Here is a 27,350-nt window from a genome sequence, read left to right on the forward strand (position 1 = left end):
ATAAAGTTGAATTCTTTGATTTGTCGTTTTTACCCGATGACGGCTGACAAATTGGACCTCATTATTTTAGTATGATAGATATAGTTTACAAGTGTGAACACATCCCTCGGCTGACAAATTGGACCTCGTTATTTTAGTATTATAGATATAGTTTACAAGTATGAACACATCTTATCTACAGGTAGCTAAACAATGTGTATAGTGTACATTAAATTAAACCAAATGTAAACATGTTTACTGTACACAGCGTTAGGTGTGAACACGGCCATATTTTATATGTTATTCACGCAATATTTCACTTTACAAATTAGCTTCATCAGGCGCGTGCAGCCAACCAAGTAAAAACCAGAAGTATGCCATGTTCTTAAAAAGTGTCTCGAAATTGAACAGTTACATAAAAATACCGGTGATAGTTAAGTCTGATGTAGAATTAAGTTTCTGTTTCGCAATCACACTGCAGCTTGCAAGCTCCATCAGTAAGAATATAAATATAATTATCCGTTATGCAATTATATGTAACATATATAAATGGTGTATCGCTGCTTTGTTACTGTGCTGCTGTACGAGTGGTCAGTGTTGACGACTTAATGCACTTACAATTGCATATTCTGCATTGTTTGTAACACCCACCTTAAGTGTAAACAATATTTATTCAGATAAATCAATATTAAACGATATTATACAAATGAAATAATATTAAAGATTCAGAAACAAGCATCCACCTTTAGAAGTCTCTTGTTTCTTTACTTTATATGTGGCAAGTATGTATTTCAGTTTTTGTGGTCTGTGATAGGCAATAACAGGAGGTGATGGAAAATGTCTTTGAAAGAAGAGGCATCTTCGATAAGACACCAGTGCTTACGCATATTAGATAAAGTATTATTTAAAGGATGATGACAACAAAAGGAATTTTATCTGCTAATAAATAACAATATAACATCCCTAAATCTTACAAATTAAAAAAAAACTCCAAATTTGTGCTAATTTCTTTGCACTTACTCAATAGGCTGGTGATACCCAAAGAACCTCCAGTCCAGAATAAACATATAGTAGAAATACCATTTTAAATTGTTAATTAAAGGTTACACTGCATTTTCAATTGTTCAGTTTAATATCTGCAATCCTCTTGAACTCAGATTTATGTATTCAAATGTGTATCACATCGCACTTGATTAAATCTTCTTTTATTTTTGTGATATAACCGATCATTTGACATAAACACACAATCATCCTTAAACATCCTTAATCTTCAAGATACATACTAAGAATACAAACAAAAGGCAAAACAGATAATTTCATAACAGAAACTCTCTGTTCAATTGTTTTATTTCTATTATAAACAATCTTTAAAGAAAATGATGATACATTTTTTTTAAAGTAAACTCTAAAACAGCTTATCAACTGGAAATAATATATGGTATATGCAGGTGGTGCTGAAATGTTATTATGAATTATATATGAATGTAACATTCCAAATTGGAAGACCAAATCATCTTGTTTGTTTGGTTTTTAAATCACTCTCATTTATATAAATTAGTCAATATAAGAAAAGTTTCAAGATCGATTAGATGGATGCGTTCAAATAAATCGTCATACTTTTAATTAACTTTATCTTAATAACAGTACGTGAAATAAAATAATGATGGCTTGTTTTTTTCCTGCAAAAATCGTCCGTACTAAGTCAGTCTCTAATGAATAAAGTATCAGGAAGGTAAGACGGGGCAGTTGGTTTTCATGGGACTTCCAACTGTTCGTTGAATCCATCTAAATGTTGTCTGATTGAGATAAGCTATCTAGTTAATGATAGTATTTATTACCAATGAAAAAGATTTATCTTTTCCTAAAATAGGATATGAATTTAGATACGTTACTTAGTTCTTAGACGTAATAACTTTACATCTCTCAATGTTTTGATCTACAGAATTAATTAAAAAATCTCCTGAGATTTGAAACAATGTAATTCAAAGGGTGGACGTTATTTTGAATTTCCACAAATGTCTAAAATGTTAATATCCTAAATGAAAATCTTTATTTAAACTTTAACGTTGTTACAGCTTACCGCTGTAAAGTCAAACATATAAGATTGAGAAATATTCCGTATCAACTTTACTAATAACATATGATCATGATGATGATCTGAAAGTATTTTAGACGGCAGGATATAAAAACATTCAGTATATAAAATTGAAAATCGAAATAGGGAATATGTCATAGAGACGTTAAATCGACCACAGAGCAGACAGCAGTATGAGGCCACCAATTGGTCTTCAACGCAGCAAGAAAATCACTCACCCGCAGGTGTCCTCAGCTGGCCCCTATATAAAATTGTCCACTAGTTCAGTGATAATGGACGTCACACTAAACTCAAAATTTTATAATTGAACTATAATTCAAAGAAAACATTAAAAGACACACAAAGGCCAGAGGCTCCTGACTTGGGACAGGCGCCACAATATGGCTGATTCAAACATGTTTTGTGAGATAATAAACCCTCCCCTATACTTCTTATGAAGAATAAAGAAACACATAGCAATGCGCACAGTAAAACTCAGTTTAAAAGAAGTCCGAGTCCGATGTCAGAAAAAGTAACAAAAGAAACTAAGCAAAATGACAAAGATACATAAATTAACAAAGTACCACAAGCAGTTACTGACATGCCAGCACCAGACATCAATTATACTGATCGAAAGAGTATGTCTTCATCATATAAAAATTAAGTACAATCTCTCCCGTTAGGGGTTTAGTATCATACCATCATAAAACATACGAGATGAAAATAACCTGTATCATGCCATTACTAGTTTTATAATAAATGTGCTTATTTTTGATGCAAAGACCCTTTGAGTGAATCAATATTAATACCAAAATATGCAATCCTTAATGACCTGATACCAGTATCGTAACTATATCCTTTCCGAATAAGTCTGTTTAAAGGCCTCGTTAGTTTTTTAGGTGAATGTTGTCATGTTTGTGCTTGGTAAAAATATAACCCTAAAATATTGAATGTGAATTACCTGAACGTATATGATGTCGGCATGTTGATTTATATTTATAAATATGTTTACTTTTCTTAATTATGGACCGATAAGTAAGGAAAGATTTCGAATTTACGAAGGAATGATCATTTAAACAAAATAGGTATCATAAAATAATTTACGTTTAACCACTGTAGTTCCAATACTGTTTGAGATCGGTTTATCATCGTCTGAGTTGCCTTTTCTATTAGCGAATGGCAACCGTGCATCTTCAATCAAAAGGCCTGTGTTTCCTTGTTTTATTGCTTCATCTTGAGGAACTGTTTCTGCAAAATTAAACATCATTGATTTTTGTTCGGTACGATCTACTTCATCATATTTCTAGTATACATTAGCTGTGAACAGAATCATGAAAATGATAATATTCGTGTCTACGCTAAAAAAAAATTATCAAATACAAAATTATCGCCTTCTGTGAATTTTGTCGCACGCTTGATCAATACTAGTCGTATTTTAAATTTTTTTTGTACCGCTGGTCACATTATAGGATGTGTAAACATCTTATGATCCTATAAACAAAGTTTCTATTTGTATAGTTAATTGAATAGATATAAGAAGATGTGGTATGAGTGTCAATGATACAACTCTCCATCCAAGTCACAATTTTTAAAAGTAAACATGAAAGTCTGCATCCACTGTTACATGTAATATTATGTATATTTAAAAATAATTGCAGAATAATTTATTTCATTTGGACAGACTGGTATAACCAAATTGTAAACTTATCTTTCTTTTGCGCACACTGTATGTAATGCTTCTGTGTCAGATGTAAAATTATAATTTTCAACTTGTACTTCATATTTGAATCTTGAGAGATCTTTTGCGTTTGTTAATTGGATATATATGTTTTACATGCGACAGATAGATTCGAGTTTCCAAAATTTTCCTTCTTCTTCTGTCTGTTCCCAATTATTGATCACATCCCTTCGAAAAGTGAATGTACGCCACTACGAATCACGTGACCGTTATCATGGTTATGGAATATCTCTCTCCAAGACAGCAAATATGTTCCAATTTTGTTAACCATAATCCCGTCATCTGTACCTCAAATGCGATCTACCAAATTAAACTTATCACCGGATATTTTACTTATGTCAGCAGCACGACAGATGCAACATATAGACCAAAATCTGAGTCCTTTTCTGAAGTACCCCCGGTTTTCGTGTTGCTCAGTCATCAGTTGTCTTTGTAATGTTTTGCACACTGTTTGTCTTTCTGTTGTTTTTATCGTTTCTTTTCCGTTTATCAAAAGTATAGTTGTGAGGATTTAGTACACAAATATTTGTTTTTAACATGAGAACAGATTCAAGCTATTGGAATACATGTATTCATAATGTATATCGTCGATTCAAGGTTTTAGATAATACTTACTGATAATAAAGGTGATTGAAGATAAAACTGAAATAATCAGGACTGAAATTGAAATAAGATAAATACGTATGATAAGATACAACAACAAAAAAACAAACAAAATGCAAACCTGATTATGTAATCCTTAAAAATCCGAATGTTATACTGCAAAAAACAAATGCACCAAATGTTCATTTAGATCAATTTTCTGATGCATTTTCTTAGAGAAAAAAAAAATTGCATTCTGTGGTTGCAATATGAGCAAAATAAAAGAACAAAGTTTAAATGGATCAAGATATTCCTTGAGTAATTCATCGTAAATGAGATCATTTAACTTTTCACCAGTTTTCTTTAGTGTGCTGCTGCGGACAAAATTAACAGGGCTTCCCAAATCTTAGAAAAAACATATAAAGATACATTTTATTTTCTGAACTGTATATGCAACTATCCATACACCTCAAATTCTTTCTAAGTGTGCGTTTTAAATTCGATAACTGTTGGTGTTTATTATAGATAGAATCTGTAAAGTTAGATACTATCCATGTTGATTTTATTGGGGTTTTTTTATAGCTATTATTCTTAACGTTTGTCATTAAAATTGCGATATATTCCAGGGGAGGATACAGGATTTGACGTTAAGAAGGGGCGCAGAATAAAAAAATTTTGAGGTTAAAATGATCAAAGTTATTGAAATATTCTTCTAGAGTGGGTGCAATGTAGATAGATATCTTGCCAAGCGAAGTGTGGCGAGAAACATTTGGGGTAAAATGAGCGAGAAATTAAAGTTTCAATCTAAAACCGCATAATTTAAATGACAATCTACATTAACCATAATTAACAAAAAATCTATTAGTTTCTGTAAATTGACTACCTCTATATATTTACCAGAGTACGGGACTGAACAAAAGTAGAATAGAAACAATTCTGAGTACACAAACTGATTCTCCATATAAAAAAAGTGAGACGAAGCAAATAACGATAGCTCATCTGACCAATATAAGATATTGAAAACGAAAATTATTACTGGAACAATTTATTTGTCAATTCATAATACGTGTTTTTATTTTTGTTCTATTTTCGGAGGTCGTGCTAGACTTTTTACATACTGTAAAACAAAACAAAATGGCCGCTAACCACTAAAATCAAAATGAGATCCTTAAAAAATTCATATTGCTTGTTTTCTCGGGATCCCATGTAATACGGTAGTACCTGCGGGTTTGGGCCTTGACCATTTATGCATGCTTCGGCAAAATTAACATGTTGCAAGTGAGAATCATATATTGTCACGGACATATTAAATAATGAGTCAAATTAACAAACTAACCTCTCGCTTGAACCATAATCTTTATCTTTCCTTAAGAAAGAATCTAACTTTGACTGCTTTCTTGGTCGTGCCATTTTGAAATAACCAACCGGTTACCCAAATAGCGGGTAGGGCACTTCCACCTTCTTCGTGGGAAAGTGATGTAGGGATGTTTTTGAACTTCGATTATCAAAGAAATAGTTTATTAAAACTGCAACTACAATGTCACAATTGTTTTATTCTTACTGCTAAAAGCCTATGATATTTGCATGTCACCAAACGCAGTACCGCGTTTGACACCTTCCTTTGAAGTGTAACATGTTTATAGAACTTAAATAAACAAAAGGTCAGTTGATTAGTAATCACGTTAAATGATTCTGTTAAATTACTGTTTTATATAGTAATACTTGTTTGAAAGTTAAAACAGATTGAATGCGACGACATTAGCTTTCGTCGGATACTTTATTACGTCCGGACAACCCATGCTTTGCAAATTTTAGGGGGGCGCACGCCCGCCACGCCCCCGCCTAAATCCGCCCCTGCATTCAGTGTGTGTAACAGGTCAGAATCGAAGCTTATAAAACATTAGTTGTCGTTGGTTAATGTCTCAAATCGGTGTCGTTGGTAGCTGGCATTTACTGTATGTTTTTATTTTCATCCATCAAAAGTGTTGAGTATGCTTTGTTTACAATCTGAACATACAATTTTAGTTTGCATACATTTTTCTACTTATCCGCTTGTTTTTATAACTAAACACGACGTACACATTGATATACAGTACGGATCCTGTTACACTTTTCATTGTAAAGTATACAAATCAGTCATGTGAGTGTTGGGTGCTACTGTTAAATAGTTTTGTTTAACTTTAGTGACGGTTCATTATTATGAATACAGAGAGGAAATAATGGCACTCTTAATTTTGTACCCATGGTAGTCATTGTTTTCCAAAATTGGTGTCATCTTTATCATACAATCCGTCCTGACATAGAAATATTATTGATTTACAATGACATTATAACTGAATTACTGAGCAGCTATATAGATGTACATACTATAGATAATTGAGCTGATCTGTAACAATAACATCTCCATGCCTTATATATCATGTACTGTAGTACGCCGCTAGATTAAAACTGACGAGGAAAGGTAACACACGGCCACTGAAAGCTTTATTTTTGTAGAGCCCAGGTGGTCGTGTGGTCTAGCGGGACGGCTGCAGTGCAGGCGATTTGGTGTCACGATATCACAGTAGCATGGGTTCGGATCCCGGCGAGGGAAGAACAAAAAATTTGCGAAAGCAAATTTACAGATCTAACATTGTTAGGTTGATGTTTAGACGAGTTGTATATATATATATAAATAGCAAATATGGTCAGTTTTAGTTGATGCGGTCAAAATATTTGTGGTCATTGTTTTCCAATATTGCTGTCATTTGTATTATACAATCCATCCTTACAAATAAAAATTACTGATTTACCATGTGACTATAAGATTTACATAAAAAAATAGCAAATATGGTCAGTGTTGGTTGATGCGGTCAAGAGTTTTGTTAAACGAGTCAGTCTGAGGTATGAACTACTGATATTTTCGTACGATTCAATATTTTGAATTAAAAGAGGACATACTGGCACTACAAATTGAGGCGAACATAATTTTGTGGTTATTGCTTTCCAATATTGTTGTAATATGTACATTACAGTCCTCCTTGACATTAAATTATAACTGAATTACTTAGCAACTATATAAACTGACATAAAAAAAGAACAAATATGGTCAGTTTTGGTTGATGCGTCAAAAAGTTTTGTTTAACGGGTCAGTCTGAGATATGAAAACTACTGATATTTGTTTACAATTCAATATTTTGAACTTAAAGATGACATGCTGGCACTATATTTTGATGCAAACAAAATTTTGCGGTCATTGTTTTCCAATATTGCTGTCATTTGTATTACAGTCCCTCCTTATATAAAAAAAATATAACTGAATTACTGTGCGGCTACATGTATATTTCGTGTACAAATTGCAATTTTGTACAGGTTATAACATGTACAAAAATAGTGTACATGTTATAATTTGTACAATGGTAAATACAAGTTATAACATGTACAAAATGACCCCGTACCTGTTATAACTTGTACAAAATATAGCTAAAAAATGGTTTTAACCTGTACAAAATTTTAGATATTAATAAATATGAATGGACAATAACAAAAAATGATGAAAATGTTATTGGGGTTAATGGCATGTGTTGTGATAATAGAAACATATTTTCATTTTCCAATATTGTAGAAGTCAAAACCATTTTTAAGCAATATTTTGTACATGATATAACATGTATGAGGTACTTTTGTACATGTTATAACTTATATTTTTGCATTGTACAAATTATAATTATTCATCCTGCTATGTTAATCTTTTTGAAGAGTATCACTAAACAACAGTCGGTGAATTACATTAAGATTCGTTATATTGGTAAACAGGCACCCCAGTCAAAAACTGAGAAAGAGAAACTTGGATTTTTGTATTTGAAATATGGACATTAAACCAGTGAGAACAGATAACAAGAGTTAAATATTTTCACTCTTTAGACATCAGATATTTAGCGAAAACTGACCTGTGATGACTGTACGTGTTTTATGTCTTTAGAATGTATATATAAGCTTTTAAACATATGAAATCAATTTACTTTGAAATGTACTATGAAAAGATTTTTAAACTTTAAATCATATTACTTTTACTCTGCCAGGTCAAACCTGCCGGTCCAAAGCCGGTATAAAAGAGGAGGGAAGTGATACATACCAAGCATTGCAAAAGCGCAAATGTCCAATGTAAAAATGAGCAAATGTCATTTTTAAAAAGCGCAAATGTCCTATGATTTGAAGCGCAAGTGTCCAAAATAAAAAGCGCAAATGTCCTATGAAAAAGCGCAAACGTCCCGCGCCGCTTTAATTAACTGTTATACTCTATAAAAACAAAATGATCACTATCAAAACAATTTCCAATTGTCCCACATTTAAACTTCCCAATTGATGGCTGCCGTTGTCATGGAAACTGCAAAAATGTGAAAAATTTTCAAAATTCAAAATTCCTCATTATAAGACCCAAGTGAATGAAACTTTGTGGAAGTGTTATTTGATATGCCTAGATGTGCATGCAATATCAAGAGGTTCCAAAATGGCCGCCATTGTCATGGAAACAGGGCGAAAGTTTAACATTGACCATATGGAAAAACACATAAAAGCTACATTTTCTTGAAGAATACAGCATCAATCCCAATGAAACTTTATAGATATGTAACATGGCATGTCCCAAAGTTGCACCTGCATTTAAAATTTTGGAAATGGTAACTGTTACCATGGAAACAGCTAAAATTTCAAAAATTTCAAAATGCTCCAAACGTGATGAAATTTTACAATAATCTCAATAAACATGTGTAGAAGCGCTCTTTGACTTTGCAATTTTCAAAATGGCTGCCACTCGCCTGGCAATGGGGGAAGGGTGCCATCCGTTATTGCTAGCAATTACAAATCTAGTTATGGCACCCTCAACGGAGTTGGGGTGACATACTGTTATTCTACGTTTCTTTTTTATGGCACCCTCAACGGAGTTTGGGTGACGTATTGTTATTGTACGTTTCTTTTTTTCCTTATTATGGCACCCTCAACGGAGTTGGGATGACATATTGTTATTGTTCGTTTCTTTTTGTCTTATTATTATGGCACCCTCAACGGAGTTGGGGTGACATATTGTTATTCTACGTTTCTTTTTTTTCTTATTTTTCTTCTTGCAACAAATTTTGTCCAGGTGATTTCTCGAAATCCAATGGACCAATGTTGATGGAACTCTACTATAGTAAGGACCCCCAAATGCAGAGTTGCAGTAAGCATGGAATGGTTCAAGATGGCTACCGTTTCCATGGAAACAGAACAAATGTGAAAAAATCCAGTTTTTTCTTTTGGTGAACTGTTTGGAAATGCTTTCACTCAGAAACATTATATTTTGATACAATGTAGGTGCCGGCCATATACAGGTGTTGGATGATTTTGGCACTCATTGGAACTACTATGTTGCCATGGAAACTACACCAAAAATTTCAAAAATATCAAAATGCTCCAAACTTCATGAAACTTCACAGTAACGATGAGCAACATTGGAAGATGTTGAATTTGGCGTTGGAATTTCCAAAATATCTGTTGTTACCATGGAAACAATGCAAAAAGGTCAAAACTTTGAATTTTCACAGAACATTCCAGAACATCAATGTTAAATTTATTCTAGAGACATGAAACTTTATGAAAATGTTCTCCAGTATGCCAAGATGTCAAGACAATATTTTGATAGTTCAAAATGGCCGCCGTTGTCACGGAAACTAGGGCCAAGTTTTGCATTGACCCTATGGAAAAATGCATAAAATCTGCATTTTCTCAGAGAGTAGTGCACCAAAGTTAATGAAACTGTATTGATATATAACATGACATGTGGCAATGAGATGTCTGCTTTTAGAATTTTGGAATTATCTACTGTAACTATGGTTGCAGCACAAATGTTCAAAATTTCCAAAAAAAATTATGTGCTGCAAACTGGATGAAACTTTACAGGAATAGTGACTGTCATGTGCGGAGTTGCATTTTGAAGTTGGAATTTCCAAAATGGCCGCCGTAACCATGGAAACAGCAAAATTGTCCAAAATTTCAAAATGCTCAAAACTTAATGAAATTTTGCAAAAATGATAACCTGCAGGTGTAGACGCACTCTTTGACTTTGGAATTTCCAAAATGGCTGTCGCTCGCCTGGCAATGGAGGTACGAGGGTGCCATCCGTTATTGCTAGCAATTACAAATCTAGTTATATTTATTCTTCCACACTTTTTTGTCCATACTATTTCTCAGAATTGGCTTGAACAATATTGATGGAACTATACCATAATGTAGACCACCACATTCTATAGTGCAGTGGAGTATGGCACCATCAAGATGGCTGCCGTTGCCATGGAAACGAAACAAATGTGAAAAAATCTAGTGTTTTGTTTTGGTGAACTGTTAGGATATGCTTTAACTCGGAATCATTATATTTTGATACAATGTAGGTGCCCACTATATACAGGTGTTGGATGATTTTGGCACTCATTGGAACTACTATGTTGCCATGGAAACTACTCCAAAAATTTCAAAAATCTCAAAATGTTCCAAACTTAATGAAACTTCACAGTAACGATGAGCGACATTGGAAGATGTGGAATTTGGCGTTGGAATTTCCAAAATATCTGTTGTTACCATGAAAACAATGCAAATAGGTCAAAACTTTGAATTTTCACAGAACATTCCAGAACATCAATGTTAAATTTATTCTAGAGACATTAAATGGTATATGATGGTATATATGATTATGGAGGGAAAAAATTGCAGCGGGGGTTTGACTTTGGAATATTCAAAATGGCCGCCGTTACCATGGGAACAGCAAAATTATGAAAAACTTCAAAATGCTTTAAATTTAATGAAACTTATAACACATATTGCCTACCTTATGTAGACTTAACTTTTAAGTTTCGAATTTTCAAAATGGCCGCCGTTGCCATGGAAACAGCAAACATGTTCTAAATGGCTGCCGCTGGCCTGGCAATGGGGAAAGGGTGCCATCCGCTATTGCTTGCAATGGCAAATCTAGTTATGGCACCCTCAACGGAGTTGGGGTGACGTATTGTTATTCTACGTTTCTTTTTATGGCACCCTCAACGGAGTTGGGGTGACATATTGTTATTGTTCGTTTCTTTTTTTTCTTTTTATTATTATTATGTCACCCGATCGACAAAGTCGGGTGACATATTGCTTTTCCTCTGTTTCTTTTTCCCTATTATTATTATTATTATTATTATTATTATTTTTCTTCCACCTAATTTTGTCCGGCAGTTTTCTCAGAGCCAAAGGAACCAATCTGAATGATAGTGCACTATAACAAGGAACCCTGACTTTCCTGTTTCTTTCCGGTATTGGAACTAAAAAAATGGCTGCCATCACCATGGAAACGAAAAAATGGTGAAAAAATATAATTTTAGAGTTAAGGGAATTGTTTGAGAATGCTTAAGCTTAAAATCTTTAGATTTTAATACAATGTAGGTGCCCACTATATACTGCTTTGGGATGATTTTGGCAATCATTGGAACTGCTATGTTGCCATGGATACCACACCAAAAATTTCCAAAATATGGAAATGCTCCAAATTTAATAAAACTTCACAGAAACGATGAGCAACATTGTAAGATGTGGAATTTGGCGTTGGAATTGTGAAAATGTCTGCCGTTACCATGGAAACAATGCAAAACAGGTCAAAATGGTCCAAAAAACACCTAAAAGTGGCATTTACTTTCTTAAAAGGGTAGGTCAAATCCATTGAAACTCTGATGGTATGTTCCCTCCCATGTACCAATGTGGTATCTGCCATTAGAAATTTGGAATGGTCTGTGTAACCATAGAAACCAGCCAAAATGTCAAAAATTTCAAAAATTTCAAAATGCTTCAAAATTGATGAAACTTACTATGATTGTTGACTGTCAAGTCTGCATCAGACTTTTGAAGTTGGAATTTCCAAAATGGCTACCGTTGCCATGGAAACTGCAAAAATGTCAAATATTTTCAAAATGCTCCAAACTTAATGAAACTTAATATTATTGTAAACTGGCATGTATAGATGAGACTTTTGACTTAGAAAATTTCAAAATGGCTGTCGTTGCCATGGAAACAGCAAAAATGTTATGTTTTTAAAAATGATCTAAATGTACTGAAAATTTACAGAAAAATGTATAGCCATGCAAATATGTGCATTCACTGTTAAAAGTTTTTGAAATGGCTGCCGCTTAGTGGCAATGGGGGGAAGGGTGACATCCGCTATTGCTTGCAATAGCAATTCTAGTTATTATGTCACCCGATCGACAATGTCGGGTGACATATTGCTTTTCCTCTGTTTCTTTTTCCGTATTATTATTATTATTTTTCTTCCACCTAATTTTGTCCGCTCGCTTTCTCAGAGCCAAAGGAACCAATCTGAATGATGGTGCACTAGAACAAGGAACCCTGACTTTCCTGTTGCTTTTCAATATTGGCACTAAAAAAATGGCTGCCATCACCATGGAAACGGAAAAATGGTGAAAAAATATAATTTTGGAGTTAGGTGAATTGTTTGAGAATGCTTAACCTTAAAATCTTTAGATTTTAATACAATGTAGGTGCCCACTATATACTGCTTTGGGATGATTTTGGCAATCATTGGAACTGCTATGTTGCCATGGATACTACACCAAAAATTTCAAAAATATGAAAATGCTCCAAATTTTTTGAAATTCTAGCATAACGATAAGCAACTTTGGTAGATGTGGAATTTGGCGTTGGAATTTCCAAAATCTCTGCCGTTTCCATGGAAACAATGCAGAAAGGTCAAAATGCTCCAAAAACTTCAGGGTTTGGTGAATAACTTTGGTATGCTTGAACTTAAAATCATCAAATTTTTATACAATATAGTTGTCCACTATATACAGGTTTTGAATGATTATGACAATCATTGGAACTACTCTGTTACCATGGATACAGGATCAAATACTTCAAAAATTTCAAAATGCTCCAAAATTGATGAAACTTAATATTATTGTTGACTGCCAAGTCTGGATGAGACTTTTGACTTTGGAATTTCCAAAATGGCCACCGTTGCCATGGAAACTGCAAAAAAGTCAAAAATTCTCAAATTGCTTTCAACTTAATAAAACTTGATATTATTGTTAACTGACAAGTAATGATGAGGCTTTTGACTTTGAAATTTTCAAAATGGCTGCCGTTGCCATGGAAACAGAAGAAATGTAAAACTTTTGACAATACTCAAAATGTCCTGAAAATTTACAGAAAGATATATCGCAATACGTTGATCTGCATTTACTGTTAAAATGTTTTCAAATTGCTGCCGCTTAGTGGCAATAGGGGAAGGGTGACATCCGCTATTGCTTGCAATGGCAATTCTAGTTATTTTTATTCTTCCACACATTTTGTCCATACTATTTCTCAGAATTGGGCAGACCAATGTTGATGGAACTATACCATAATATGAACCGCCATGTTAAGTTGTGCACGAGACATTGGAATGGTAAAAAATGGCCGCCGTTGCCATGGAAACTGATCAAATGTGAAAAAAAATGTAAATTTTAAATCTTTCATTATAAGACCTACCTGGATGAAACTTAGTTGTAATGTTCCTTGGTATGCCTAGATGTTGTGACAATATAAGAAAAATCCAAAATGGCCGCCATTGTCATGGAAACAGGGCGAAAGTTTAACATTGGCCCTATGGGAAAATACATTAAAGATGCATTTTCTTGAAGAATATAGCATCAATCCCAATGAAACTTTATTGATATGTAACATGGCAAAGTGGCACCTGTCTTTGGAATTTTAGAAATGGTACCCGTTACCATGGAAATAGCAAAAATTTCAAAAATTTCAAAATGCTCCAAAATTAATGAAACGTTACAACAATGTTAATACACATCTGTAGATGCAATCTTTGACTTTGGAATTTTCAAAATGGCTGCCGCTCACCTGGCAATAGGGGAAGGGTGCCATCCGCTATTGCTTGCAATGGCAAATCTAGTTTTTATTTTTATTCTTCCACACTTTTTTGTCCAAGCTTTTTCTCAGAATTACTTGGACCAAACTTGGTGGAACTATGCTATAATGTTGACCACCATGTGAAGTTGTGCACCTGACTTTGGAATGTGCAAGATGGCTGCCGTTACCATGGAAACGGAACAAATGTGAAAAAGTCTTGTTTTTTGTTTTGGTGAATTATTTGGACATGCTTACACTTAGAATCATTATTTTTTAATACAATGTAGGTGCCCAGCATATTCTACTTTTGGATGATTTTGGCAATCATTGGAACTACTATGTTGCCATGGAAACTACACCAAAAATTTCAAAAAGATGAAAATGCTCCAAACTTAATAAAACTTCTTAGTAATGATGAGCAACATTGGTAGATGAAGAATTTGGCGTTGGAATTTCCAAAATGTCTGTTGTTACCATGGAAACAATGCAAAAAGGTCAAAAATTTCCAAAAAAAATGTAAATGCTGCAAACTGGATAAAACTTTACAGGAATAGTAACTAGCATAAGCAGAGTTGCATTTTGGAGTTGGAATTTTCAAAATGGCCGCCGTAACCATCGAAACAGCAAAAATATCAAAAATTTCAAAGTTCTCCAAACTTAATGAAACTTTACAAAATTGACAATTGGCATGTGTAGATGCACTCTTTGACTTTGGAATTTTCAAAATGGCTGCCGTTCGCCTGGCAATGGGGGAAGGGTGCCATCCGCTATTGCTTGCAATGGCAAATCTAGTTTTTCTTATTATTATGTCACCCGATCGACAATGTCGGGTGACATATTGCTTTTCCTCTGTTTCTTTTTCTGTATTATTATTATTATTATACTTCCACCTAATTTTGTCCGCCCGCTTTCTCAGAGCCAAAAGTACCAATCCAAATGATGGTGCACTGTAACAAGGAACCCTGACTCCCCAGAGTCTGTGCAACTTTGGAACTAAAAAATGGCTGCCATCACCATGGAAACGGAAAAATGGTGAAAAAATATAATTTTGGAGTTCCTTGAATTATTTGAGAATGGTTAAGCTTAAAATCTTTAGATTTTAATACAATGTAGGTGCCCACTATATACTGGTTTTGGATGATTTTGGCACATTTTGGAGCTGCTATGTTGCCATGGAAACTACACCAAAAATTTCAAAAATATGGAAATGCTCCAATTTTTTTGAAACTTTAGCATAACGATGAGCAACTTTGGTAGATGTGGAATTTGGCGTTGGAATTTCCAAAATGTCTGCCGTTTCCATGGAAACAATGCAAAAAGGTCAAAATGCTCCAAAAACTTCCGGGTTTGGTGAATAACTTTGGTATGCTTGAACTTAAAATCTTCAAATTTTTATGCAATATAGTTGTCCACTATATACAGGTTTTGAATGATTTTGATAATCATTGGAACTACTATGTTACCATGGATACAGGAGCAAAAATTTCAGAATGCTTCAAAATTGATGAAACTTGATATGATTGTTAACTGTCAAGTCTAGATATGACTTTTGAAGTTGGAATTTCCAAAATGGCCACGGTTGCCATGGAAACTGCAAAAATGTCAAAAATTCTCAAAATGGGTTTAACTTAATGAAATTTGATATTATTGGTAACTGACAAGTTAAGATGAGACTTTTGACTCTGAAATTTTCAAAATGGCTGCCGTTGCCATGGAAACGGTATAAATGTGAAATACTTTAAAATGCTCTGAATATACTGAAAATTTACAAAAAGATGAATAGCCATGCATATTTTTGCATTTACTGTTAAACAAGTTTGAAATGGCTGCCGCTTAGTGGCAATAGGGGGAAGGGTGACATCCGCTATTGCTTGCAATAGCAATTCTAGTTTTTATTAATCTTCTTCCACACTTTTTGTCCACGCTAGTTCTCAGAATCTATTGGGTCAATGATGATGGAACTCTACTATAATAAGGACCCCCATGTGAAGTTGTGCATCTTGCTATGGAATGGTCCAAGATGGCCCCCGTTTCCATGGAAACGGTAAAAATGTAAAAAAAAATCAAAATTCCAACTCTTTCATTGTAAGACCCAACTAGATGAAACTTTATGGAAATGTTCCTTGATATGCCCTGATATACCGACAATATTTAGAAATTCCAAAATGGCCGCCATTGTCATAGAAACAAGGCGAAAGTTTAACATTGGCCCAATGGGAAAATACATTAAAGCTGTATTTTCTAAAGGAATATAAGATCAAATCTATTAAAACTTTATTGATATATTACGTGGCATGTCCCAAAGTGGCACCTGTCTTTAGAATTTTGGAAATAGTAACTGTTACCATGGAAACAGCAAAAATTTAAAAAATTTCAAAATGCTCCAAACGAGATGAAATTTTACAACAATGTTGATAAACATGTCTGAAAACGTTCTTTGACTTTGGAATTTTCAAAATGGCTGCCGCTCGCCTGGCAATAGGGGGACGAGGGTGCCATCCGTTATTGCTAGCAATTACAAATCTAGTTATGGCACCCTCAACGGATGTTGGGGTGACATATTGTTATTCTACGTTTCTTTTTTTTCTTATTATGGCACCCTCAACGGAGTTGGGGTGACGTATTGTTATTCTACGTTTCTTTTTTTTCTTATTATTATTTTTCTTGCAACACATTTTGTCCAGGCGATTTCTCTAAATCTAAAGTACCAAAGTTGATGGAACTTTACTATATTAAGGACCCCCATGTGCAGAGTTGCAGGAAGCATGGAATGGTTCAAGATGGCTGCCGTTTCCATGGAAACAGAACAAATGTGAAAAAATCCAGTTTTTGTTTTTGGTGAACTGTTTGGATATGCTTTAACTCAGAATCATTATATTTGAATACAATGGAGGTGCCCACTATATACAGGTGTTGGGTGATTTTGGCACTCATTGGAACTACTATGTTGCCATGGAAACTACACCAAAAATTTCCAAAATATGGAAATGCTCCAAATTTTTTGAAACTTCACAGTAACGATGAGCAACATTGGAAGATGTGGAATTTGGCGTTGGAATTTCAAAAATATCTGTTGTAACCATGGAAATAATGCAAAAAGGTCAAACTTTGAATTTTCACAGAACATTCCAGAACATCAATGTTAAATGTATTCTAGAGACATTAAATGGTATATGATGGTATATATGATTATGGAGGGGAAAAATTGCACTTTTGGAATATTCAAAATGGCCGCCGTTACCATGGGAACAGCAAAATTATGAAAAACTTCAAAATGCTTTAAATTTAATGAAACTTATAACACATTTTGCCTAGCTTATGTAGACCTAACTTTTGAGTTTCGAATTTTCAAAATGGCCGCTGTTGCCATGGAAACAGCAAAAATATTTTAAATGGCTGCCGCTGGCCTGGCAATGGGGAAAGGGTGCCATCCGCTATTGCTTGCAATGGCAAATCTAGTTATTTTTATTTTTCTTCCACACATTTTGTCCGCGCGAGTTCTCGGAATTGAACGGACCAATGTTTATGGAACTCAACTATACTGAGGAACCCCATTTGAAGTTGTGCACCTTGCTATGGAATGGTAAAAGATGGCCGCCGTTTCCATGGAAACATCACAAATGCGAAAAAAATCAAAGTGTTCCAAACTGGAAGAAACTCCACAGGAATGTTAACTGGCATCTCCTGATTTCCAGTTTGACTTTGGAATTTTCAAAATGGCTGCCGTTACCATGGAAACAGCTAAAATATCAAAAATTCTAACTCTTTCGTTATAAGATCCAGCTGGATGAAACTTTATGAAAATGTTCTCCAGTATGCCAAGATGTCAAGACAATATTTGGATAGTTCAAAATGGCCGCCGTTGTCATGGAAACTGGGGCCCAGTTTTGCATTGACCCTATGGAAAAATGCATAAAATCAGCATTTTCTCAGAGAGTAGTGCACCAAAGTAAATGAAACTGTATTGATATATAACATGACATGTGGCAATGAGACGTACGCTTTTAGAATTTTGGAATTATCTACTGTAACCATGGTTGCAGCACAAATGTTCAAAATTTCCAAAAAAAATTAAGTGCTGCAAACTGGATGAAACTTTACAGGAATAGTGACTGACATGTGCGGAGTTCCATTTTGAAGTTGGAATTTCCAAAATGGCCGCCGTAACCATGGAAACAGCAAAAATATCAAAATTTTCAAAATGCTTCAAACTTAATGAAATTTTGCAAAAATGATGACTTGCATGTGTAGATGCACTCTTTGACTTTGAAATTTTCAAAATGGCTGCCGCTCGCCTGGCAATAGGGGGACGAGGGTGCCATCCGTTATTGCTAGCAATTACAAATCTAGTTATGTCACCCTGACTGAGGTCGGGTGACATATTGTTATTGTACGATTCTTTTTTTTATTATTATTCCACACTTTTTTGTCCAGACTATTTCTGAGAATAGGATGGACCAATTGTTATGGAACTTTACCAAAATGATAAAGGCCATGTGCAGAAGTGCAGTCGAGGGTTGGCATATCCAACATGGCTGCCGTTGTCAAGGAAACAGAAAGAATGTAATAATGTAATAGAACATTCTAGAACATTGGTGTTAAAGTAAATCTACGACCATTAAATGTTATAAAATGGTATTATATTATGGCGAGCACAATATAAAACAGCAGTATGACTTTGGAATTTTCAAATGTTGCCATGGAAACTGTGCAAAAAAAGCAAAATTTTGAAAATTCTTCAAATCTGTATGAAACGTTACAGAAATAACTTGTTAATCTAGATGCGGCTTTCAACTTTGGAATTTCCAAAATGGCTGCCGTTACCACTGCTGCTGTTTAGTGGCAATTGGTGGACCAGGGTGACATCCGCTATTGCTTGCAATGGCAATTCTAGTTTTTATGGCACCCTCAACGGAGTTGGGGTGACGTATTGTTATTCTACGTTTCTTTTTTTTCTTATTATTTTTCTTCCACCGATTTTGTCCAGCTTATTTCTCGGAATCCAATGGACCAATGTTGGTTAAACTCTACTATAATAAGGACCACCATGATAAGTTGTGCAGTGGACTTTGACATGTGCATGATGGCTACCGTTACCATGGAAACTAAAAAAATGTAAAAAAATCCAGTTTTTTGTTTTCTCGAACTGTTTGGATAGACTTGAACTTAGAAACATTATATTTTAATACAATGTAGGTGCCCACTATATACAGGTATTGGATGATTTTGACACTCATTGGAACTACTATGTTGCCATGGAAACAACACCAAAAATTTCAAAAATATCAAAATGCTCAAAACTTGATGAAACTTCACATTAACGATGAGCAACATTGGAAGATGTGGAATTTGGCTTTGGAATTTCCAAAATATCTGTTGTTACCATGGAAATAATGCAAAAAGGTCAAAACTTTGAATTTTCACAGAACATTCCAGAACATCAATGTTAAATTTATTCTAGAGACATTAAATGGTATATGATGGTATATATGATTATGGAGGGAAAAAATTGCAGCGGGGGTTTGACTTTGGAATATTCAAAATGGCCGCCGTTACCATGGGAACAGCAAAATTATGAAAAACTTCAATATGCTTTAAATTTAATGAAACTTATAACAAATGTTGCCTAGCTTATGTAGACTTAACTTTTGAGTTACGAATTTTCAAAATGGCCGCCGTTGCCATGGAAACAGCAAATATTTTCTAAATGGCTGCCACTGGCCTGGCAATGGGGAAAGGGTGCCATCCGCTATTGCTTGCAATGGCAAATCTAGTTATTATTCTTCTTCAACACTTTTTGTCCACACAGTTTCTCGGAATTGTATGGACCAATGTTGATGGAACTATACCATTATGTGGACCAGCATATGAAGTTGTGCACCTGACTTTGGAATGGTCAAGATGGCTGCCGTTTCCATGGAAACTGCAAAAATCCGATTATATTCAAAGTGTTCCAAACTGGAAGAAACTCCACAGGAATGGTAACTGGCATGAGATGATTTGCAGTTTGACTTTGGAATTTCCAAAATGGCTGCCGTTACCATGGAAACAGATCGAATATCAAAAATTCTAACTCTTTCATTATAACATCCAGCTGGATGAAACTTTATGAAAATGTGACCCAGTACGCCAAGATGTCAAAACAATATTTGGATAGTTAAAAATGGCCGCCGTTGTCATGGAAACTAGGGCCAAGTTTTGCATTGACCCTATGGAAAAATGCATAAAATCAGCATTTTCTCAGAGAGTAGTGCACCAAAGTAAATGAAACTGTATTGATATATAACATGACATGTGGCAATGAGATGTCTGCTTTTAGAATTTTGGAATTATCTACTGTAACCATGGTTGCAGCACAAATGTTCAAAATTTCCAAAAAAAATTAAGTGCTGCAAACTGGATGAAACTTTACAGGAATAGTGACTGACATGTGCGGAGTTGCATTTTGAAGTTGGAATTTCCAAAATGGCCGCCGTAACCATGGAAACAGCAAAATTGTCCAAAATTTCAAAATGCTCCAAACTTACTGAAACTTTGCAAAAATGATAACTTCCAGGTGTAGATGCACTCTTTGACTTTAGAATTTCCAAAATGGCTGCCGCTCGCCTGGCAATAGGGGGACGAGGGTGCCATCCGTTATTGCTAGCAATTACAAATCTAGTTTTCTTATTATTTTTCTTGCACAACTTTTGTCCGCGCGAGTTCTTGGAATCCAATGGACCAATGTTGATGGAACTCTTCCATAATGAGGACCCCCATGTGAAGTTGTGCACCTTGCTATGGGATGGTAAAAAATGGCCGCCGTTTCCATGGAAACAGCACAAATGCGAAAAAAATCAAAGTGTTTCAAACTGGCAGAAACTCCTCAGGAATGGTAACTGGCAAGTGCTGATTTCCAGTTTGACTTTGGAATTTTCAAATGGCTGCCGTTACCATGGAAACAGCTAAAATATCAAAAATTCTAACTTTTTCGTTATAACATCCAACTGGATGAAACTTTATGAAAATGTTCTCCAGTATGCCAAGATGTCAAGACAATATATGGATAGTTCAAATTGGCCGCCGTTGTCATGTAAACTGGGGTCAAGTTTTGCATTGACCCTATGGAAAAATGCATAAAATCAGCATTTTCTCAGAGAGTAGTGCACCAAAGTCAATGAAACTGTATTGATATATAACATGACATGTGGCAATGAGATGTACGCTTTTAGAATTTTGGAATTATCTACTGTCACCATGGTTGCAGCACAAATGTTCAAAATTTCCAAAAAAAATTAAGTGTTGCAAACTGGATGAAACTTTACAGGAATAGTGACTGACATGTGCGGAGTTGCATTTTGAAGTTGGAATTTCCAAAATGGCCGCCGTAACCATGGAAACAGCAAAATTGTCCAAAATTTCAAAATGCTTCAAACTTAATGAAATTTTGCAAAAATGATAACTTGCAGAGTAGATGCCTTCTTTGACTTTGAAATTTCCAAAAATGGCTGCCGCTCGCCTGGCAATGGGGGGACGAGGGTGCCATCCGTTATTGCTAGCAATTACAAATCTAGTTTTTATTATTTTTCTTCCACACATTTTGTCCAGGCGATTTCTCGAAATCCAAAGGACCAAAGTGGATGGAACTTCACTATATTAAGGACCCCCATTTGCAAAGTTGCAGGAAACATGGAATGGTTCAAGATGGCTACCGTTACCATGGAAACGAAAAAAATGTGAAAAAATCAAGTTTTGGGTTTTGGTGAACTGTTTGGATATGCTTTATCTCAGAATCATTACATTTTAATACCATGTAGGTGCCCACTATATACAGGTGTTGGATGATTTTGGCACTCATTAGAACTACTATGTTGCCATGGAAACTACACCATAAATTTCAAAATTCTCAAAATGCTCCAAACTTTCGGAAACTTCACAGTAACGATGAGCAACATTGGAAGATGTGGCATTTGGAGTTGGAATTTCCAAAATATCTGTTGTTACCATGGAAACAATGCTAAAAGGTCAAAAAATTTCAAAAAAAATAAAAATGCTGCAAACTGGATGAAACTTTACAGGAATGGTCAATGGCATAAGCAGAGTTGACTTTTGATTTTGGAATTTTCAAAATGGCCGCCGTAACCATGGAAACAGCAAAAATGTCGAAAATTTCAAAATGCTTCAAATTATATGAAACTTTACAAAAATTATTATTTGTATGTGTAGATGCACTCTTTGACTTTGGAATTTTCAAAATGGCTGCCGCTCGCCTGGCAATGGGGGAAGGGTGCCATCAGCTATTGCTTGCAATGGCAAATCTAGTTATTATTATTTTTCTTGCAACACATTTTGTCCAGGGGATTTCTCGAAATCCAATGAACCAATATTGATGGAACTCTACTATAGTGAGGACCCCCATGTCAAGTTGAGCATGAAGCATGGAATTGTTTAAGATGGCTGCCGTTACCATGGAAACGGAATAAATGTGGAAAAATCCAGTTTTTTGTTTTTGTGAACTGTTTGGATATGCTATAACTCAGAATCATTATATTTTAATACAATGTAGGTGCCCACTATATCAATGTGTTGGATGATTTTGGAACTCATTGGAACTACTATGTTGCCATGGAAACTACATCAAAAATTTCAAAAATATCAAAATGCTCAAAACTTTATGAAACTTCACAGTAACGATGAGCAACATTGGAAGATGTGGAATTTGGCGTTGGAATTTTCCAAATATCTGTTGTTACCATGGAAACAATGCAAAAAGGTCAAAACTTTGAATTTTCACAGAACATTCCAGAACATCAATGTTGAATTTCTTCTAGAGACATTAAATGGTATATGATGGTATATGATTATGGAGGGAAAAAATTGCAGCGGGGGATTGACTTTGGAATATTCAAAATGGCCGCCGTTACCATGGAAACAGCAAAAATATGAAAAACTTCAAATTTTCAAAATGCTTTAAATTAAATGAAACTTATAACAAATGTAAACTTGACTTTTGAGTTTGGAATTTTCAAAATGGCCGCCGTTCCCATGGAAACAGCAAAAAATTTTCTAAATGGCTGCCGCTGGCCGGGCAATGGGGGAAGGGTGCCATCCGCTATTGCTCGCAATGGCAAATCTAGTTTTTATTGCAATCAATTTATAATTCATTATAAAAAAAACTAAACTAGGTCTGAGACTACTATAACGTTGTCTCAGGTCTGAGACTACTATAACGTTGTCTCAGACTAAGTGGACCGTATGTCATCGCATACAAGACAGCTGATTAGATAAATATGATAGGTTGTTACGCCTACATTGATACTGATGTCCAATCGAATACCAGCAGACACCTGTCGGTAAAAACAAATTGCAAGCGTGGATAAATTAGAGATTTATTTGTGTATTCGATATTTGAAAAATTAGTTAAACTATTCGTTAAATCTTTTTCAGGTGAATTTCAATAACTGTTGTTTTCACTTTCTTTTTTAATAAACAGGAAGGTATTTAAATATGAGCGTACCACATGTAACGGAATTTTACAAGCATTTTATATAGCGACTTGTGTTTTCCGGAACGTACTATTTTCAATATTTCACAGACCTTTGAAAAAGTTAGATCATACAGGTTTCATCTACCATGTGCATAAAAAACACTTTCAAATTATATTTGTAAATTGTTAAAGATTAAGAATATATCTGTACTAAATAATCTGCAATAAAATAAAACATAGATGTGTAATATTTGACACTGGACATTATTTGTGGACCAATGCAATACAAATAATGTATACTATCAATCAAAATGAAATACTTTTGAATGTAACAATATGCTACAAATTCATTTGATTCACTGAATTTATATATTTTTGTTTTATCTGAATGAAAATGTTATAAACTGCTCCCGGTTAATATAAATAAGAAGATGTGGGATGTGTGCCAATGAAACAACTCTCCATCAAGTCACATGGTATAATTTAATTAGAGGTCAAAAGAACGGCCTGAACACGGAGCTTTGGTCCTCATCGAACAGCAAGCTATAACGGTCCCTAAAATAACAGTTGAAAACAATTAAAATAGAAAACAAAAGTCTAATCTATAAGTACCCTCATTTCGCTACGTTATTTTATAGATTTTTGGTCAATTCCGAAATAGCAAGTAAGAGTCTCACTGTTTTTCGAAATGAGTAGTAACACTGGTGCCTAAAAAAATCTGATACGAAACTGAAATATAAACCGTACATTAGATTTTATCAATCGTGTCTTAACTAACGTTGTTTGATATTTTTTCTATGACATGATTTACTCCTGTATTTAGTTCGTGCTAAAAAAAATGACGATAAAAAAAATTTCAAGGGAGTTATCGATATCGGTCTTTATATGTATATAATGGTCAATATAAACTGTCAATTAATTTTTTAAAATACGCTTATATTGTTGTTGCATTTATTTAAAAAAAAAATAATGTTTTATTTGTAAACGTAATAATTTAACCCGGTTTAACCTTATACATTTTATATAAAAGATAAAACATGGAACTTCATTCATCATACGTCCACGAATGGGTAATTATTTAGTTAGTTTATGATCATTCGTTTCGGTTGACAGCTTAAATAATCCGTTTATTAAAATGTAAATAACTTTCACCAAGTATCTGTCATCTGTGTAAAATTTTAAAATATAAAGTAAATTATAAACTTAAAATATACGTTTCTTGACCAAATATAGATAAGAACTATTACTCTACATTAGAAACAAAAAATGTTAAAGAACATCTTTGAGATATATTTAATACTGATCATTATATCTTTAGAGGCGGAATGCATACACAAAGGAATACTTTATGTCAGAAAGCATGACTGCAAAGTTTTTATGACAAATTTTCCGGTTACAACAATTAATCTTTTCTCATATAACCAATGAAATGTTTTAAGAATCTATCGGAAATGAATGAATTGTTTTTAAAGTTTGCATACTTTATTTAAAGAAATAGAAATACATTCATATTAAAAGACCACAAAAGAATATCATCCCAGATTTTATTTACAAAGGGGGAGTAACCCCTGATAAAAACAGATAAAGTGTCGCCCGTGTTATTAAAAATATTTAAAATCTTAACACAACTGAACACGATCTTACAACAACTAAACAGGTGTTTCACCTTTGATCTGAACGTGATCTAATCAAGTCTTATTTGAATGCTAGATGAATCTGTCTTGTTTATCTTGATACGACTAATCTGACTGAATACGGTATATCTTAGTGTCTGAGTGTCTAAACAGGTCTTAACGTTTTTCTCCAGCGGTAAATTAAGTCGATTAAGACTTGATCAGACCAAAACGACCGTTTCAGACCAAAATCTGGCTACTAGTGAATTTGTTAAATGCAGCCTAGTAATTTTAGATGTGAAAATTTATGTAAAAAATGTATTTAAAGATAATGAACGACGGTCGACCGGTGCCAAGTGATGAAAAAAATGACTTTTACTGTTGGGTCAAGTGTGCTAAAAACAACCAAGAATTCCAAACAAAACTGCACCGTTCTTGAAAAAAAATTGTGTAACAACTGAAAATTTCACTAATTTCACGAACGAGATAACTTGATCGGCTTAGCAAACAACTTCACTGGCGGTTTTTTTTTTTCAACAAAAAAGACATATTATTTATACTTAAGTGTACGCACTGACATGTCACAAATGCTTCAATGATCGCCCAATTCAATTTATTTTGAAGGTATGTAAGATAAAAAAAAATGGTCACAGAAACTTAACCGATTGTTTATGGAACCATTTAATTCGAGGTTTAATGAATCCTGCCAGACGGACATAAACACATTCTAAATTATTAAAACCGACAACACAAACCCTTAATATTTACCAATTAATCAAGGAAAAAAATTTCATTGTGACATAAATCGTCATAGGGCCAAAGGAAAAACAAAATAGAAATGAGGTCAAGGGCAAGGGTAATGGACATATATATGGCAAATAGGGAAAAAATCGTTAGATCTGTATTCCATACTTGTATATATAAATTAATAATTGCAGTCAAACCTTCTGACATATGCAGCTTTATACAAATAGTTCAAAACGCTATGAATTCGAATCAATTGGTCTCGCTTGTTTAAAAATATCAATGAGAATGTTTATAATACTTTATTGAAAAGCACTTTACGCCCATATGGGTCAGTGGCTTAAAACATTACTAGAACACACCCGCGAAATCGCAGGCATATACAGCATGTAAACTGTTGTAGGATGAACTTTTGTAAAAGATATTTTGACTGGAGAATTTCATATAAGGTATCAAAAGCCCTCTCCCTTTTTTCCAAAGTCCGTTATGTGTTTTCTTTCTGTTAAATTCAATTATTTTTCGTGTTTCTGGCCTTATATCACAACTATTCTTCCCCTTTGCTACAAAGCATTTTTTGGTAAAAGTCAGATTAAATTAAAAATTTGCACCGCTTCAAACATGAAATAAATGAAACTGCTTGTAGACCATTATTATTGTAATAAAATGTGTTTCTAGGACAATCCATCAGTGCTTTTCCTTTTGGGAGCCCTATTAACATGCCAATGGTAGGATTTGAATCTCGTATAAATGACTAAGGCTCATTTTAGGGGTGGTCTGAGGGGCCCTGATCCCGAAATCCCGGGTTAAAAACATAAAATCCCGAGGTGCGTATTTTAACGAAATCCATATCCCGACATCCCCAAATAATTTTGGCCAAATCACTACTTTCACTTTCAACAATAAATTTGTATGCCCCATTTATGGGAATAATGTTTTCTAGTCTGTTCGTCCGTTCGTTCGTTCTTCCATCCTTCTGTCTGGCTTCAGATTAAAGTTTTCACTTTCAACTATAAATTTTATGCCCCATGCATTTATGGGAATTATGGATTCTGGTCTGTTCGTCCGTTCGTTCGTTCGTCCGTCCGTCTGTCCCACTTTAGGTTAAAGTTTTTGTCGAGGTGGTTTCTGATGAAGTTGAAGTCCAACCAACTCGAAACTTAGTAAATATATATCCTATGATATGATCTTTCTAATTTTAATGCCGCATTAGAGATTTTACTCCAATTCACGGTCCACTAAACATAGTAAATGATA

At 34.3% G+C, this 27,350-nt stretch overlaps 1 protein-coding gene across 2 annotated transcripts in view; it reads right to left on the bottom strand.

Annotated features, from left to right (window-relative positions):
• The window catches only part of LOC139487087 (interferon-induced very large GTPase 1-like), a 113,958-nt gene that overhangs the window by 22,469 nt on the left and 64,139 nt on the right, over nucleotides 1-27,350 (bottom strand). For both annotated transcript variants that reach the window (XM_071272092.1, XM_071272093.1), the window contains 2 exons: nucleotides 4,407-4,448; nucleotides 3,158-3,301 (listed from right to left, as the gene is read on the bottom strand). In XM_071272092.1, coding sequence (XP_071128193.1) covers nucleotides 3,158-3,301; nucleotides 4,407-4,448 — 186 coding nt within the window. The remainder of the gene's footprint in view (nucleotides 1-3,157; nucleotides 3,302-4,406; nucleotides 4,449-27,350) is intronic.

Source organism: Mytilus edulis, chromosome 8, assembly GCF_963676685.1.
Source record: "Mytilus edulis chromosome 8, xbMytEdul2.2, whole genome shotgun sequence".
NCBI classification, from domain to species: Eukaryota; Metazoa; Mollusca; class Bivalvia; order Mytilida; family Mytilidae; genus Mytilus; species Mytilus edulis.